The sequence below is a fragment of the Talpa occidentalis genome, unplaced genomic scaffold (genome assembly GCF_014898055.3).
Source record: "Talpa occidentalis isolate TD23 unplaced genomic scaffold, MPIMG_talOcc4v2.1 talOcc4.16, whole genome shotgun sequence".
NCBI classification, from domain to species: Eukaryota; Metazoa; Chordata; class Mammalia; order Eulipotyphla; family Talpidae; genus Talpa; species Talpa occidentalis.
The window spans coordinates 47874104-47889574 of record NW_023601653.1 but is presented as its reverse complement, the minus strand read 5'-3'; the positions used below and the strand labels follow the sequence as shown (position 1 = coordinate 47889574).

At 44.1% G+C, this 15471-nt stretch overlaps 1 protein-coding gene across 1 annotated transcript in view; it reads right to left on the bottom strand.

Moving 5' to 3' along the window:
* Positions 1-510: 510 nt before the first annotated feature.
* The window catches only part of VDR (vitamin D receptor), a 57360-nt gene continuing 42399 nt past the window's right edge, over positions 511-15471 (bottom strand). Inside the window, exons 8-10 of the mRNA XM_037514160.2 lie at positions 5310-5461; positions 4993-5109; positions 511-3264 (exon numbers count right to left, since the gene is read on the bottom strand). Coding sequence (XP_037370057.1) covers positions 3005-3264; positions 4993-5109; positions 5310-5461 — 529 coding nt within the window. The 3' untranslated portion in view covers positions 511-3004. The remainder of the gene's footprint in view (positions 3265-4992; positions 5110-5309; positions 5462-15471) is intronic.

Genomic DNA, 15471 nt, shown 5'->3' with positions numbered 1-15471 from the left:
TTTCTGGCAAACTTTTTCTGTCTTTGGAAATCATTTAGGAGGCACTCTATAAAGTCATTTTTTTTTCTTTTCTGTTCTATTCCCAGCTTTCATCAAATCTGCCTTACATGCCAACTTTCTCTGTTGGCCTCAGTTGGATCCTCCAGCTTGCTTCCAGCTAGCTAGTAATACAATTTTCCTATCTCTGGAAATCTTGTTTATTTGGCATTTTGGTTCACACTTTCCTGGTTTTCCAATAGTATACTTTAAAAGTTTTAAACAAATAATTATCCACCCTCACATTCTCTCATTCTAAAACAGAATAGATAATAACATTTTCTCCCGGTTCAGCCTCATGAAACCTCACTTTCCCTTTCCTCTTTTCCTTCCAGCTCCTAGACTTTCCTTTGGGAGAGGGCTGCGTTGTGGTAGATGCCAGTGCTGAGGCACTAATGTTACCAGTGTGGCCAGTTGGGTTCCCTTGAGAAGGCAAAAGGAGAGCAAGGAAGGTGGAGACATTACAAAGATAAATGCACTTTATTGATAAGGCAACAGCATCATACAGGGCTGAGGCAGAGATCCCACCTGGCCAGGGCCACACTGGGGGTGGGGGTTCTGATTCACATTGAGACCCAGGCTGAGGTGTCCCTTGTCCTCTTCCTAATGGGTCAGCAGCAGGGTGACTCTCAGGGAAGGAAGAAAGGAATTGGGGGTCTATACTTGCTCTGTCTAAAGTCCAGGACTTCCCCAAGGGACTAGATCAGTCACTGGGGTGTGTGTGTGTGCGTGTGTGTGTGTGATATGGGCTCTAAACTAAAGCGTGGTGTAGTGGAAAGAGCTCGGGACCATCAGGCCAAAGTTTGGGTCCAGTTCCTGGCAATACTTCTAACCAGTTATATGAGCTTGGGTGAGTCACACCCTCCTCTGAGTCTATTTTCTTTAACAAGGGAGTTGAACTAGTTTTCTCTCACTGAATAGCAAGCTGGACTAATGTGTTGTATATAGCCAAAATTAAATGTGTCGTATATAGTCAAAATTAAATATCAAGGTGGCTCTCTAATTTACAATATAACAATTAATGTATAGAATTTTCACAATGTAAGTTTTTCCTCCATAAATATATCTTTAACCAGTGGCAACTACTAGCTGCTATATTGAAATGCGGTACAAAATGAAGTCTGATTCTGAAAACAACTCATATCTAATAAATGAAAGATTCAGCCATGAGAATGGGATTCTGCAGGACCATGGCTGTCAGATGGCTGTCTGCCTAGGAAGTGCTGGGCAGGTAGGCACTGATGCCTCTAGCAGTGGTGAGTTGGTTGTTCTCAGAGTTTTCAAGGAACAGATGCAGGTAGAGGGGGCCTTATTACTCATGTTAACACCCCCCCCCCGCTTTGAGATATCAAATGAGGCTGTGTTCCCCAAACTCAGACCATGATCTGAAGGACCCTCTCTGACTTCCAGGAACACCTTCATCCAGGGGCTCCCACCACACCTATGGCTTACTCTCCCAAGGAACCCCAACCTGGAGTAAATGGACAGAGAGTTCCCATCTTCTGCCTGATCTGGCTACCAGGGAGAATGCTGAATTTAAATTATGTGCCCTCCCCTTGGGCCCTGCCTCACAGGCCCCTTCTGACTTTGGGTTGGTGGAGTGAGAAAAAGAGGAAAACCAGCTCCATAGGACTCCACCCTTTAAATACTCTCTAACAAGCCACCAAATCAACCTCCCCCCTACCCCCCACCCCCTGAGGTGTTGCTCCTGGCTCTCCCTGGAGAATGGCAGTCTTGGAACTATACCTGGGCAGGTGAGACAGGTGAGAAGATGTTGCCCCACAGGGGAACAGAGCAGACACTGCTTCTCCGGCCTGTGGGTTGGTTGGTAGAGAGGGACCATTTTGACCATCTTAAGATGAGGCACCACCAGCTCTTGCAGCTGCTGCATGAGAGTCTGGGGCTGGGGGATCCTCTCTCTCTGGGCTGGGAGGTAAGGTACCGGCAGCAGGAGACTGCGCAGAGCCCAGGCTTCTCTGCAACCTGGGGCAACTTGGCCCTGCTATGTGGATCCCTGAAAGGAGACCCCCACTTCCAGTAACACCTTAGGTCCAAGCTGAGGGGCCATGGGCTCGGGGACAGGGACAGCTGTGGCCACCATCCAGTACTCTTCTGGGAGACTGGGTTTGGCTGCCATGCACTGTCAGGGCCCTGCTCTTTTCCCTTCTTGGGTCTTTCAGCAGGTAAGTTCTAGGTAAGTGGCCCCAGCCTTGGGGAGAAAGCCCACCTCACGCAGCTACCTCCAAGGAGAATGTTACCCTGACAATGGGATACAGGCAGACAAGAAGTTCAACAAGTGCCCTTGGGCCAGCAGAGGTGGGCGAGGGAGGAATTGTGACTTAGTCACCTGGTTTTGGTCATCTTTGGCAGTGAATGTCCTAGACAGGCCAGTGGTGGGAGGCCTCTCAGAGGGAGGAGCCCTTGGTTAGCACTCTGGCTGTGGACAGGACAGCACAGACTGCTGGAGAATGGGCTGGGTTGCAGGCCAGTTACATGTCACAGGTAGGGTTAGGGGCAGGGGCAGGAAGGTCCCCACCAGGCTTTGGGCATGTCACCTGGAGTAGGGGGAGGTACGTTTATCTCTGTCCCTGAGGATTGGGTGCATTTCTCCTGCCTACTTGTTCCCTCAACACCAGCCAGCAGCCACTTCTGTAGTGGTGGGGGCATCCCTGGGCAAAGCCCCACCTTCAGCCTCTGTCCTCTGTCCCCACTGGAGTTTGTCAAATTGACAACAGCACCTCACGACTGAGGTCTTGAGGGACTGGGGGCAGCCTGTGGTCTTCAAGAAAGGGGGACTTAGTATTAGGTTGGGCTGAAGAGAGCGTGGGCAAGGTGGAGAGAGGAGGTGAGAGGGGAGGGGCTGAACTCCAGAGGGGGTGGGAAGGGGTTGGGCAGCTGCCAGCCCCAGGCTGGGGTATGCAGCCCCAGAGGAGCAGTCCCACCCATGTGCCACTGAGGGCTGCCTTAGTCAGGAGATCTCATTGCCAAACACCTCAAGAACAAGGGGCGTGAGCTTCATGCTGCTCTCAGGCTGGAAGGCCAAACTGCGGTACTGCTTGGAGTGCTCCTCATTGAGGCTTCGCAAGTCGGCCAGCTTCTGGATCATCTTGGCATACAGCAGGTGGCTGCCAGGAGGCGGGTGGCGGCAGCGAATATAGGTCTGCAGTGTGTTGGACAGGCGGTCCTGGATGGCCTCTATCAGCGCAGCGTCCTGCACTCCAGGGCGGTCTGCAGCACGCGGAGGGGGATGACGGGAAACAGCAACTCTGAGTCAGGTTGCTTGCTTTACAATCAACACCCAACTTCAGCCCCTCCCAGGTCACCCCTGTATGATAGCTGAGCTGTGACACCACAGTCTTCCCTAAAACCAGCTACTTCCCATTGCATTTAGGATCAAGTCCCAGGCCTCCACCTCACCCCTCTCCCTCTCTCCTTTGCTCTGCTCTGTCTTTCCATCAGGATCCTGATTTGTCTTGTTTTCTGACCTCCAGGCCTCCCATCTGTGACCTCTCTGCCTGGAACTCAGCTGTTTTTTTTTTTATATATATATTTTTATATTTTATATTATATAATTCTTACATCATTTTTCATTTTTGCACAATGTATGCATTTTCATTTTGGTTATATTCCCCATACAATTCTCACCCCCGCTTATCTTCGCCTGAGTCTTAGTGATCTTTCAGGTAACATCTTGAAAGACCTTCCTCAAGCCCATTCCTGATAACCCCCTACCTCCATGCCCCAGACAGTATCAGTTCTCTTCTATTATATTCTGCCGTAGTGGCACATACTTCTTTATTTTTAAGACTCTCATCACATCAGGAATTAGTCATTAAATAGTATTTGTTTATCCTGCAATATATGCTGTGGATACCAGAATATTAAAAGACATGCAATGTTTTATTAATCAATTTGTCCTCTGAAAGGGATGCATTTTAGGATGTCATCATTTTGATGTGACTCATACAAATGTTGATAATAGGCACTGTTTGTTGTACATTTAGTATTTCAAGAGATTTACTTAATTGCCTTTTGTCCATATATTATGTAGTTTATTTATAATTATTTTCTTGTAAACATTACAAGATTAGTTTATGTAGAGAAATATTAGTGAATGTTCATCATCTCCCCACCTACGTTTATGGGTGTTAGATCAACTGCTTTGCTAGTTGCAAAGTCATATTATTAGAGTAAAAGTGTATTTGTAAACTGTATGGGAACTAATTAGAAATAAAAACCATTTTCATATATTATGGTTAAAAAATAGTATTTGTTTAGTATCTCCTATGTTTCATGAAAGAGTGTCCTGTTTGTTGCTGAATCCCTGAACCTACGGCCCAGTACTAAGTTGCTATTGAACGAATGAGTGACTCTAGATGAGCAGGGGGGAGGGAAGCCCATGTCCTTCCTTGGGCCCAGCCCAGGAGAGCATCCTTGGTCTGAAATAGTGTCCTTGTTCTCTGAACACTGTTCAAGTCAAGGCAGAGCTACCCACTTTAGGCCTCATCACCAGTATAACATCCCTGGGGTCACAACACCTACTCCTCAAGCTTTCTCTTTCTCTCCCCACCCTAAATAGGCAGAAAAGCTCACAGGTCACAGCAGTGGCCTTCAAACCCAATCAGATAAACTGCCTGGGCAGAACCATCCATCAGGGCCCAGGGTTTTATTCCTGCACTCAGGGAACCACAGGAAAGTCCAGTCCAGATCTGCCTGCAACTTGAGAAACCCCATCTACCTGGTTCCTTGGAGTCCTCCTTATGACTCACCTGTGGTCCCTCAAGGGACAGGCCAAGGGAAGTAAGGGATCTCTCATCACATACACTCCATATGGGCAAGCCCACAAAGTGGGTATTTCCTGTCTGTCTCTTCTTCCAAACTTCCCCTTGGGCCTTACCTGGGCTTCCTCCCTCACACTCTCACAGCCCAGATCCTGAATTTCTGCCAGGCCCCTACCTGGGGAGACAATGCAAATGGCCATGAGCAGGACGTGCTCCTCTTCATGCAAGTTCAGCTTCTTCAGTCCCACCTGGAACTTGATAAGCGGCTCAATCAACTCCAGACTATGTCCAGCTGTGAGAGAGAATAATCAGAAGCCTTGAGTGGAATGTAGGAGTCACACACTCCCCCCCACCTCCCTTCCATGTCTCAGTGGGCCTGACCATCCCCCTTCTTTTCTTGTTGCTGCTTAAACCCCCTCTGATGTGCTAGATCAGGAAGTGGGGGACCGGAGCCTAAGAGATGGAAAGAATGGAGGCAGAGTTCAGACACACCTTTGGTCACATCATTGACATTGTACTTGTAATCTTGGCTGCCGCAGGTCCAGGACATATCATCCATGGTGAAAGACTGGTTGGAGCGCAACATGATGACCTCAATGGCACTTGACTTGAGCAGCACGATCTGGTCCTCAGAGGTGAGGTCTCTGTAGAGGAAGGTGGGAGCAAGGTTGTTGGTGAAGACCTTCAAGTCAGCAAATCAGTGTCGTGTTTTAACAGGCTAATACCTGTCAGGTGACCAGAAGGTGTCCTGGGTTCATCAGAGAACTTAGGACTGATAGGGAAGGATAAGATTATTATCTTTTCCATCACGCAAGATTGTGATCATGCACTAACATGACAAGTGAAGTCGTTTGGCTGCAAAGACAAGGAAAACCCAGTGACTTGCTTAACTCTGGGCTTAACCAGCCAGAACCTAGGAGGACAGAGGCTGAGGAAGTATTAAAATGAATATGATGCTCTACAAAAGGCATAACAAAGTCATCTTCACATCTTCTCATCCCCCTCCTCCTGTACTCTGGTCCTTACTGGTAGTAAAGCTCAGCCAGCTCTATCTGTAGGCCATCTCTTGAGCCCTCGAACTCATTCCCACTCTTACCAGGGCTGTTTTCAATGGTCTCCTATGGAATCCCGGAGTTAAGTCTCTCTGGTGTCTGATTCATCCTAACTGCTATTGCAGGGAAATGTCACTCTGTGTTCACTGACTCAATCATCCCAGGATAAAGATTGAACTGACTCAAGCCTGCCTTACCAGCCTCCTTTCCTACTGCAAACTCTGTCAAACTTCCATTCTAGGGCCTCCCCGGTGGCGCAGCGGTTGAGCGCTGGGTTGCGAAGCTGCCCGCGGCCTCTGCGGCGTTGGTTCGATCCCCAGCTGCTCCCCGGCCACCAGAGGAGGGTCCCACATGGTGCGCAGACCTCTCCTGCCGCCCGCTGCTCCCCTCAGCAGTGTACTTCGGTCCTTCTGCCTGCTCTGCTCCCCGCTCTGGCTCTGGTGAATTCTCTCACCCTCCCGCTCTTCTGACTGTACCCAATGCATGTATAAACAAAACAAACAAACAAATAAATAAAACATGCCTCTATTAAAAAAAAAAATCTAAAAAAAAAAATAAATAAAACTTCCATTCTAGTAACACCAGACCATTCTGCATTCAGAGGCTGTCCATGCTCAGGCCACCGTGCCTTTGAGCATGTTGCACTGCAACCAACAATGCCCTTCTGTTCCATTTCATCATCCTTAAATCTAATAAGGTTTCCCTTGGAGGCCCCCATCCTCTAATTCTTTTCTGCAGAATTAGAGCCACTTCCTCATGACTCTCTGAAATGGCTTGCGCTCACATTTTTGCTCAACTGGAAGCTGACTGGAAGCTGCATGATGACAAGCACCACCTCTTAATTACCTTAGTGTTGCCCACACATTGATCACTGAGCCCTGAGCACAATGAGAGGTCCAATAAATATGAGTTGATGAGTCAAGAGGCCAGTGACTAGGTGCACTACTTGGAGTCATGAACTGGGCTTTTCTGAAAAATGACAAGGACATGGCCGCGCCTACAGATTAACTTGCTTTTGCTTTTTCCTCTCTTTGTCTTCCAGACTCTATACTTTCTCCTGGGCATCTGCCACTCTCTCCATGGCTATACCCGTTCTTTTTTTAAATATTTATTTATTTATTTATGCATACAAGAGCTGGGGTGTAGGCCAGAGGTGTGGGGGAGGGGGGGTGAGAGGATTCACCAGAGACAGAGTGGGGAGCAGAATAGGCAGATCTACTGAAGTACACTGCTGAGGGGAGCAGCTGGTGAGACAGGAGAGGTCTGCTGCGCCATGTGGGTCACCTCCTTGGCTGGGGAATCAAACTCATGCTGCAATGACAGGCAGGCGATAGCTTGATAATAGTGCTGTCTTTAACCCCTGTGCTACCGGGAGGCCCCAGCAGCTATACTTTGCTATGTAAAAATCTGGGAATTAGATAATAACAGAATTGAATTATGTATCAACAGGTGGTGATGATGGGGAATGAAAGGCTTGCATAAGTAGGATGGCAAGGGTTTGCACTGAAAAACAAAACAGGGATGCTAGATTGGGAAGGCTGTGTCTATTTCCTCTCCAGCATTTCTAACAAACGACTCTCACAGAATCAGTGTTCCCCTAGTGCCAGGGGGCTCACAGCCTTTGGATTCAGCCACAGCTGCTAGCTCTTAGGCTAGTAGCTTCTTCTATGGAGCTACAACGGACATGTGTACTCTCATCCATTGCTTGTAGCTCTGTCCTGTCAAAGAACACACAACCAGATTTCTGCATTCGCCGTGGGAAATCCCTTTAACCATTTAAAGAATGGTACCATATCCGCCAAGTGCCTTCCCCGGGATGGACAGCCCTAGTGACATGATGTCTAGATGACTCCTCATCCTTGTCACTTTGCTCTAGATGCTCAATTCACATTTTATTTAAATTTTTTTTTTTTAAAGATTTATTTATTTATTTATACATGCACTGGGTACAGTCAGAAGCGCGGGAGGGTGAGAGAACCCACCAGAGCCAGAGTGGGGAGCAGAGCAGGCAGAAGGACCGAAGCACACTGCTGAGGGGAGCAGCGGGCGGCAGGAGAGGTCTGCGCGTCATGTGGGACCCTCCTCCAGTGGCTGGGGAGCAGCCGGGGATCGAACCGGCGCTGCAGAGGCTGCGGGCAGCTTCGCAACCCAGCGCTCAACCACTGCGCCACCGGGGAGGCCCTAAAATTTTTTTATTATATATTTTTTACATCATTGTTCATTAAACAATATTTGCTTCCCCCTACCCCCTCAGGTTTAGTTCCCATAGAATTTCCTTCCCCAATGCACCTGTGCACCATCACCTCAGTCCCCTGTGCTCCTCCCTCCCTCCCTCTGATCCCTCTCCCTCCTCCTCCCCTGCAGGATGTCTCTGATTTATAATTGTCTGTTTTTGCTTTGTTGTGTTTTGTATTGTTATTTTTTTTTTTTTTACACTGATGGGTTCCCCTATATTCCTGCTATAAGTGAAACCACTATTTTTCTTTTTCCTTCTGGCTTATTTCACTGAGCATAATTCCTTCTAGCTCCATCCACATTGCTGCAAATGGCATGAGTTTATCTTTTGGATTGCTGAATAATACTCCATTGTGTATATATACCACATCTTGATCCAGTCATCTATTTTTTGGCATTTGGGTTGTTTCCAGGTATTACCTATTGTAAATAGTGCTGCAATAAACATAGGGGTACAGGTGTTCTTTCGAATCAATGTTTTTGTGTCCTTTGGGTAGATCCCTAGGAGTGGAATTGATAGGTCATATGGTAACTCCATTTTTAGTAGACTGAGGAACCTCCATACAGCTTTCCATAGTGGTTGGACCAGTTTGCATTTCCACCAGCAATGTGGGAGAGTTCCTTTTTCACCACATCCTCACCAACCTTTGTTGCTGCTAGTTTTTTTAATATATGCCATTCTTACTGGTGTAAGGTGGTATCTCAGTGTGGTTTTGATTTGCATTTCCCTGATGATAAGGGATGTTGAACATTTTTTCATATGCCTGTTGGCCATTTGCATTTCCTCTTTGGAGAAATGTCTTTTAAGTTCTTCTGCCCATTTCTTGACTGGATTGTTTAGTTTGTTTTTGTTGAGTCGTGTGAGTTCTTTGTATATCTTTGTGATCAGTCCCTTATCAGTTGTATGGATTGCAAATTTTTTTCCCAATCTGTGGGGTGTCTCTTTGTTTTGGTTAATGTCTCTTTTGCTGTACAGAAGATTTTCAGCTTGATGTAATCACAGGTGTTTATCTTTTCCTTGACTTTCTTTGCTTTGGGTGATGAGTCTTTTTTTTTTTTTTTTTTGGTGGGATCCTCGCCGGCAGCTGGGGAGAGAACCAGCGCTGCAGAAGCTGCGGTCAGCCTCACAGCCCAGCGCTCAACCACTGCGCCACCAGGGGAGGCCCTGGGTGATGAGTCTTTAAAGATATTTCTGAGATGTATGTCTTGAAGAGTTTAACCTATATTTTCTTCAATATATTTTATGGTTTCAGGTCTTATGTCCAGTTCTTTTATCCATTTTGAGTTGACTTTTGTGCATGGTGAGAGGTAGTGGTCTAGTTTCATTTTCTTGCATGTGGAGGTCCAGTTTTCCCAGCACCATTTATTGAACAAACTGTCCATGTTCCATTGCATATTCTTTGCTCCTTTGTCAAAGATTAGTTGTACATATACGTGTGGCTTTATTTCTGGGCTCTCTATTTGGTTCCATTGGTCTGTGTGTCTGTTTTTGTTCCAATACCAAACTGTTTTAATTATTATTGCTTTATAGTATAGCTTGAAGTTTGGAAGTGTGATACCTCCTCTCTCCTTTGTTTTCATCAGTACGGCTTTGGCTATTCACAGTTTTTCATGGTTTCATATGAATTTCATCAATATTTGTTCTATTTCTTTGAGGAATGTCATTGAGATTTTTATTGGAATAGCATTGAATCTGTATATTGCTTTTGGTAGGATGGTCATTTTCATAATGTTAATTCTTCCGATCCATGGGCAGGAGATGTCTTTCCATTTCTTTGTGTCTTCTATTTCTTTTAACAGTGTTTTATAATTTTCTTTGTACAGGTCCTTCACCTCTTTTGTTAGGTTTATTGCCAAGTATTTTATTTTATTTTTTTGTATCATCAATTCACATTTTAAAAATAAAACTACCCTGTCATCATTTAGTCTTAATTTATTACCTGAGTAAAACTTGTTTATTACTAAATCTTTTGAAAATACAAGCCAAAAATTAAGGCAACTGAAAGTTGCTCATAATTACAGCTTACATTTGATGTGTTTCCTTCCTATTTTTTCCCCTGTACAAATATCTCTTCTAAAGCATATTTGAGTTTGTACTAATTCTGTCCCACTTTCTGCATTATATCAACATACTATGAGTTATTTGATCAGTCTTTCATCCAACCATTTTTGAACAGTTTGTTTTTAGTTTTTGTTATTTTAAGTAATTCTGGAAGGACATCTTTGCACATAACCTTTTGTTCAACACCAAACTCAAAATGGGTATAAGAGTGTGCAAACATCCCCATTAGTGGAGGGCCAGAGATTTCAGGGGGGGCCACTGCCTAGTGTGTCAGACACGCTACTACTATGAAGACAAACCTGGAAAGACCTCAATTACCACCCCCAGCCTGGAAATACAGGGACCTTCTACATGCAGTTACAGTCAGAATAGGGGGTAATGGGGGAGGAAGTAGAGCTGGATATAAAGGGGACTTATTCCTGAACCAGCATGGGTGCTGTGCCTCTCCCTGGGCCCTGTCTCATATTTATGTAGTTATAATGATATTTATTTATTTATTTTTAAAGACTGATTTTATTTATTTATGCATACAAGAGCTGGGGTGTAGGTCAGAGGTGCAGGGGCAGAGGGTAGTGAGAGAATTCCCCAGAGAAAGAGTGGGGAGCAGAACAGGCGGGTGGACTGAATACACTGCTGAGGGGAGCAGCAGGTGAGACAGGAGAGGTCTGCTGTGCCATGTGGGTAGCTTCCTGGCCGGGCATCTAACTCGTGCTGCAGTGGCTGCTGATAGCTTCACAGTGCTGAGACTTTACCCCTTATGCCACCAGGGAGGCCCTTTAATGATTTTTAAAAATGTATCATCAAGTTAATAATTGCCATGTTTTCCATAGCTTAATTTTCTTCTTTTATTGCTTCCTCTTCCCACACTGTTCAGCAGCCTCTTCTAACTATTTCCACAAAGGAAATCACATCAGGAAATCTGTCATTGCTAATATTTTCCTCATAGACATCCCTCTTCGCGAACTCCACTCTGTCTCTCTCCCTCTCTCTGGTGCGTTTTGCTCTCTAGACGTGCCAAGTATTCTTTTCCCCACAACCATGCCTTATATGCCTATATCCCCATGTTCCTTCTCCTGTCTTCTCCCTCTTAACTTTAGAGCCCTCATGGTGTTTATTGATATCCATGAGTTATTGCAAGCACTTTATCTAATCTTCTGCTATGTAAATGCACAGTAGTTCCTTTTATTTTTCTGACTTGTTGAATTGCACACACTTCTCTTTAATGTCTGCATTCGTCTTTCCTTATGAAAATACTACATCTTCTTGGTTCAGTCATTTGTTGATAGGGTGCTTCTGTGTTCTAGATGTGATGGTAAATAGTGCTCTGTGAACATTGCAAAGCATGTATCTCTTTGTGTTGATGGTTTCATAGTCTTTGGATAGATGCCCAAGAGTGGGATTACTAGCTCATACAGTATTTCCATTTTTCTCTTTTCAAGGTAAATCTAGATTGCTTTATAAAATATTTGCACCCATTTATATTCTCCCTATCATGTAATAGGGCTCTTCTTTCTCCACGTCCTCACCAGCACTTGTTGTTGGAGGTCTTTTTAATATATGCCATTCTCATGGGTGAGAGACGGTATCTCATCATGGTTTTAATCTGCATCTATCTGATTGGAAGTATTGATGAACCTTTTTTTCATGTCTCTTGACTTCTAAATTTCTTCTTTGGTGAACTGTCTCTTCATATCTTGTGCCCATTTACTAATTGGGTTGTTTTATTATTGCTAAATTGTGTGAGTTTTTTATATATATTAAACATTACCCATTAATCTGCTACATATTGTGTGAATATTTTCTCCCATTCAATAGGGTGTCCTTTTAATTATCTTGCATTTTCTTTTGCTGTGTAAAAGTTTTCTAATTTGAATAGTCCCAATTGGTTATTTCTGCTTTTATTTCCCTTGCCTTGAGGGTTGGGTCACCACAAACATCTTTATCATTAATGTCATGGAACATATTCCCAATGTTTTTTCTTCTATACAGTTTATGGTTGCAGGTCTTATATCTAAATCTTTACTTCATTTGGAGTTTATCTTTTTGTATGGGATTAGCAAGTGATCCAATTTCATTTTTTTACACGTGACTTGCCAATTTTCTCAGCACCATTTATTAAAGAGCCCTTTCCCCATTTTATGGTGTTGGTATGTAAGTGGATTTATTTCTGGACTTTCATTTCTATTCCATTGATCCATGTATCCATTTTTGTGCCAATACCACATTGTTCTTAGCACTGTTGTTTTACAGTGAAGTTTGAAGTCAGGTAAAGTGATACCTACATTTCTCTCCTTTTCCTCAGGATTGCTTTGTAATTTGAGATCTTTTGTGGCTTCATATACATTTCAATATTTTTGTTCAATTTTTTTTTGAAAATGATTGCTGGTATTTTGATGGGATGGCATTAAATTTATATATAAGTTTGGGCAGGATAGTCATTTTGATTATTTTGATCCTCTTCATCCATGAGCATGGGATATCCTTCATCTTCTTAAGTTACTCCCTAAGTCCTCGAGTAACATCTTGTAGTTCTTGTTGCATAGGTCCTTTACCTCCTGAGTTAGTTAATTCCAAAGTATTTAATTCTTTTGGCATTGTTGTACTATATTTATTATTATATATTATTCTATAATAAATAATATATGCTTATTGTTTATGATATTATTATAAATATATTATAAATAAATATTATAATTATAAATGTAATAATTAAAAATTTTTTTTTGCTTTCATTCATTATTTGTATATAAAAAGATTATGTATTTCTGTACTGCTGTATTATGTAACCAGCCACCTTGCTGTATTCATTTCTTGTTTTTTGTTTTTTTTTTTTTTTTTTGGTGTAGTCTTTAGGATTTTCTATAGATAATAAAATATTGTCTGCGAATAATGATAGTTAGATTTCTTCTTTTCCATCTTGGATTATTTGTTTATCTGAGAGCTCTGGCCAAAACCTCTAATACTAAGTTAAACAGAAGTGGTGACAATGGGCATCCTTGTCTTGTTCCTAACTCGAAGGGGAAAGCTTTCAGGTTTTACACTAAGTATTATAGTGGCTGTTGGTATATGGGCCTTTATTATATTGAAGTAGGTCCTTCTATTCCCACTTTGTTTAGAGCTTTTATCATAAACAGGTATTGAATCTTACCAAATGTTTTCTCTGCCTCTGTTGATATATGATTTTTATCTTTAAATGTGTTGATATAATATACTACATCAGTTGATTTGTGTATATGCAATCCTTATATCTCTGGAATAAATCCCACTTCATCACTGTGTCTATTCCCTCTGATTTACTGCTGAACTTGATTTGCGAGTAATCAATGAGGATTTTTGCATTGTTGCTCATCAGGGATATTGGTCTATAGTTTTCTTTCCTTGTGCTGGTTTGGTAATAGGGTAATGTTGGCATCATAAAATATATTAAGGAGTATTCCCCCTTCTTGTATTTTTAAAAACAATTTTAAAGCAAGGTGGGTATTAGATCTTTTTTAAAAGTTTGATAACATTCACTTGTAAAGTCAAGGTCCTTTTGTTTCTGGAGCTGCCTTATAGTTTTCACACAGGTGATGGCTTCTGGGCACCTGTGATGTGCTGTGGAAATGTATTGCTGACTGGCATTTCCCACTATCCTAGGCAGAAGACAGCTCCCCTCTCCTGGATTCCCAGATATCACTAGCAGGTCTCATTTAGAGCTCTTAGTTCTTAGCAGCAACTGTTTACAAATCTATCTTGGCAATCAGACACTGACTCCTGGATTCCAGGAGTCACATAAGAAAGTTGTTTAGGATAGATGAACAACTGAGCATTGAGGAAAGGGCATATAGGCCATTGACCCAGGAAGGAGTTTGTGGGATGGAAATGATAGTGAGGTTGAAGGTACTAATCCCAGATGTCCGGGCTCTCTCTTGGCAGTGAGACCTGTCATCCTTGGTTCTTATAACCCTCACTGGTCCTGAATATTTAGGTGCTGCTCCTAATACCACTTTCTCCATGCATTTCTTTTGCAGAGATGAGGGAGAAAGATTTTTGGGGAGCAAACCAAGAGGGTGAGGGAGGGGAGGTAGGAGGCAGGAGCAGGGCCAAGGCCACACCAAAGTGCAGTTCACACCCCGTACAGCCCTCCCAGTACCACCCCACTATGATTCCATGCCCACACTGGTGTCTCAGCCCGCCTCCACCTCGCCCCCACAGTTGTCTCATCCTGCCTTCCCCACACCTTCCAACCTGCCTACAGGCAGCAAGATCAAAGTCACCAGGGATGGAACCATTGTTCTTCCACTTCTTGGAAAAACAGAACCCCTAAGTGCAGAAACTGGTGGAACCAGGGAGCAGTTGAGCTGGCCCCATGTGGGTCCCATTGGAGCCTGGACTCTGGCTCTAGCCAAAGCTCAGCATTCCCTCCATTTGGCCACAGACAGCGTCCATATCAGTGTCCCCATGAGCGCTTTTGCCAGGGCCCCTCCACTGTTATTGGAACACATTCTGCCTGGGGTTTCTCAAGCCATGCTCAAGAGAGAAGCCATCTCAGGATGTTCAGAATCTACTGAACCAATTTTGCATCAATAACTGGGCAGCACCAGTGCCAGCTCATGTACACATCACATTGGCCACCACTGCTGGGCTAAATTCTGGCAAAAATGAGGATGAAGGGAAAGGAAGGGGATAGACTTCAGCACACCTGAGGGGAGAGAAAGTGAAGTGTGAGTAAGCCTATTTGTGTCAGGGTGTATGTGGTAAGTGTAAGGGATAGCGGCCAAGGGTGAGAAGAAAAACAGGGGCTCAGGTTAGAGTAGATGGGGCCACACTTGGGTAATCTGGCTAAATGACTTTCCTTTTGGGACAGTTTTCCCAAGTGTGCAATCCCCGTCATCAAACCTTAGCATCTGGATGGGACTCCCGGGTCTTCTCGTCTAATTTCCCACCAGGCAAGGATGGGTGAACCCCCTGTAGATGACCCCTGCTCCCTGGAACTGAGATAGATCTGGATGCTACAGTGTATCCATTGGCACTTTAGTGTTTTTTCTCTAGCTGTTTACACAAAACAAGATTTTTTTGGAACATAAGAAGTTTGCAAACAGTAATGAAGAGTGGAGGAGGGAGTTGGAACTTGTGCTAAGTGGAATGTGTTGTCAGTTCCAAGTTTAGGCTCTGGAGGGTAAATCCCAGGCCCAGCATGATGCTGAGCTCGTGGGTGACACTCAGTAGCTTGTTCCTGCCTGATTGCCAGAGTGACCCTTCCCCTTTTTTGCTGTAATCAAAATGTGAATGTAAGAAGAATGTCTCAACACTGCTTGATCTTTTT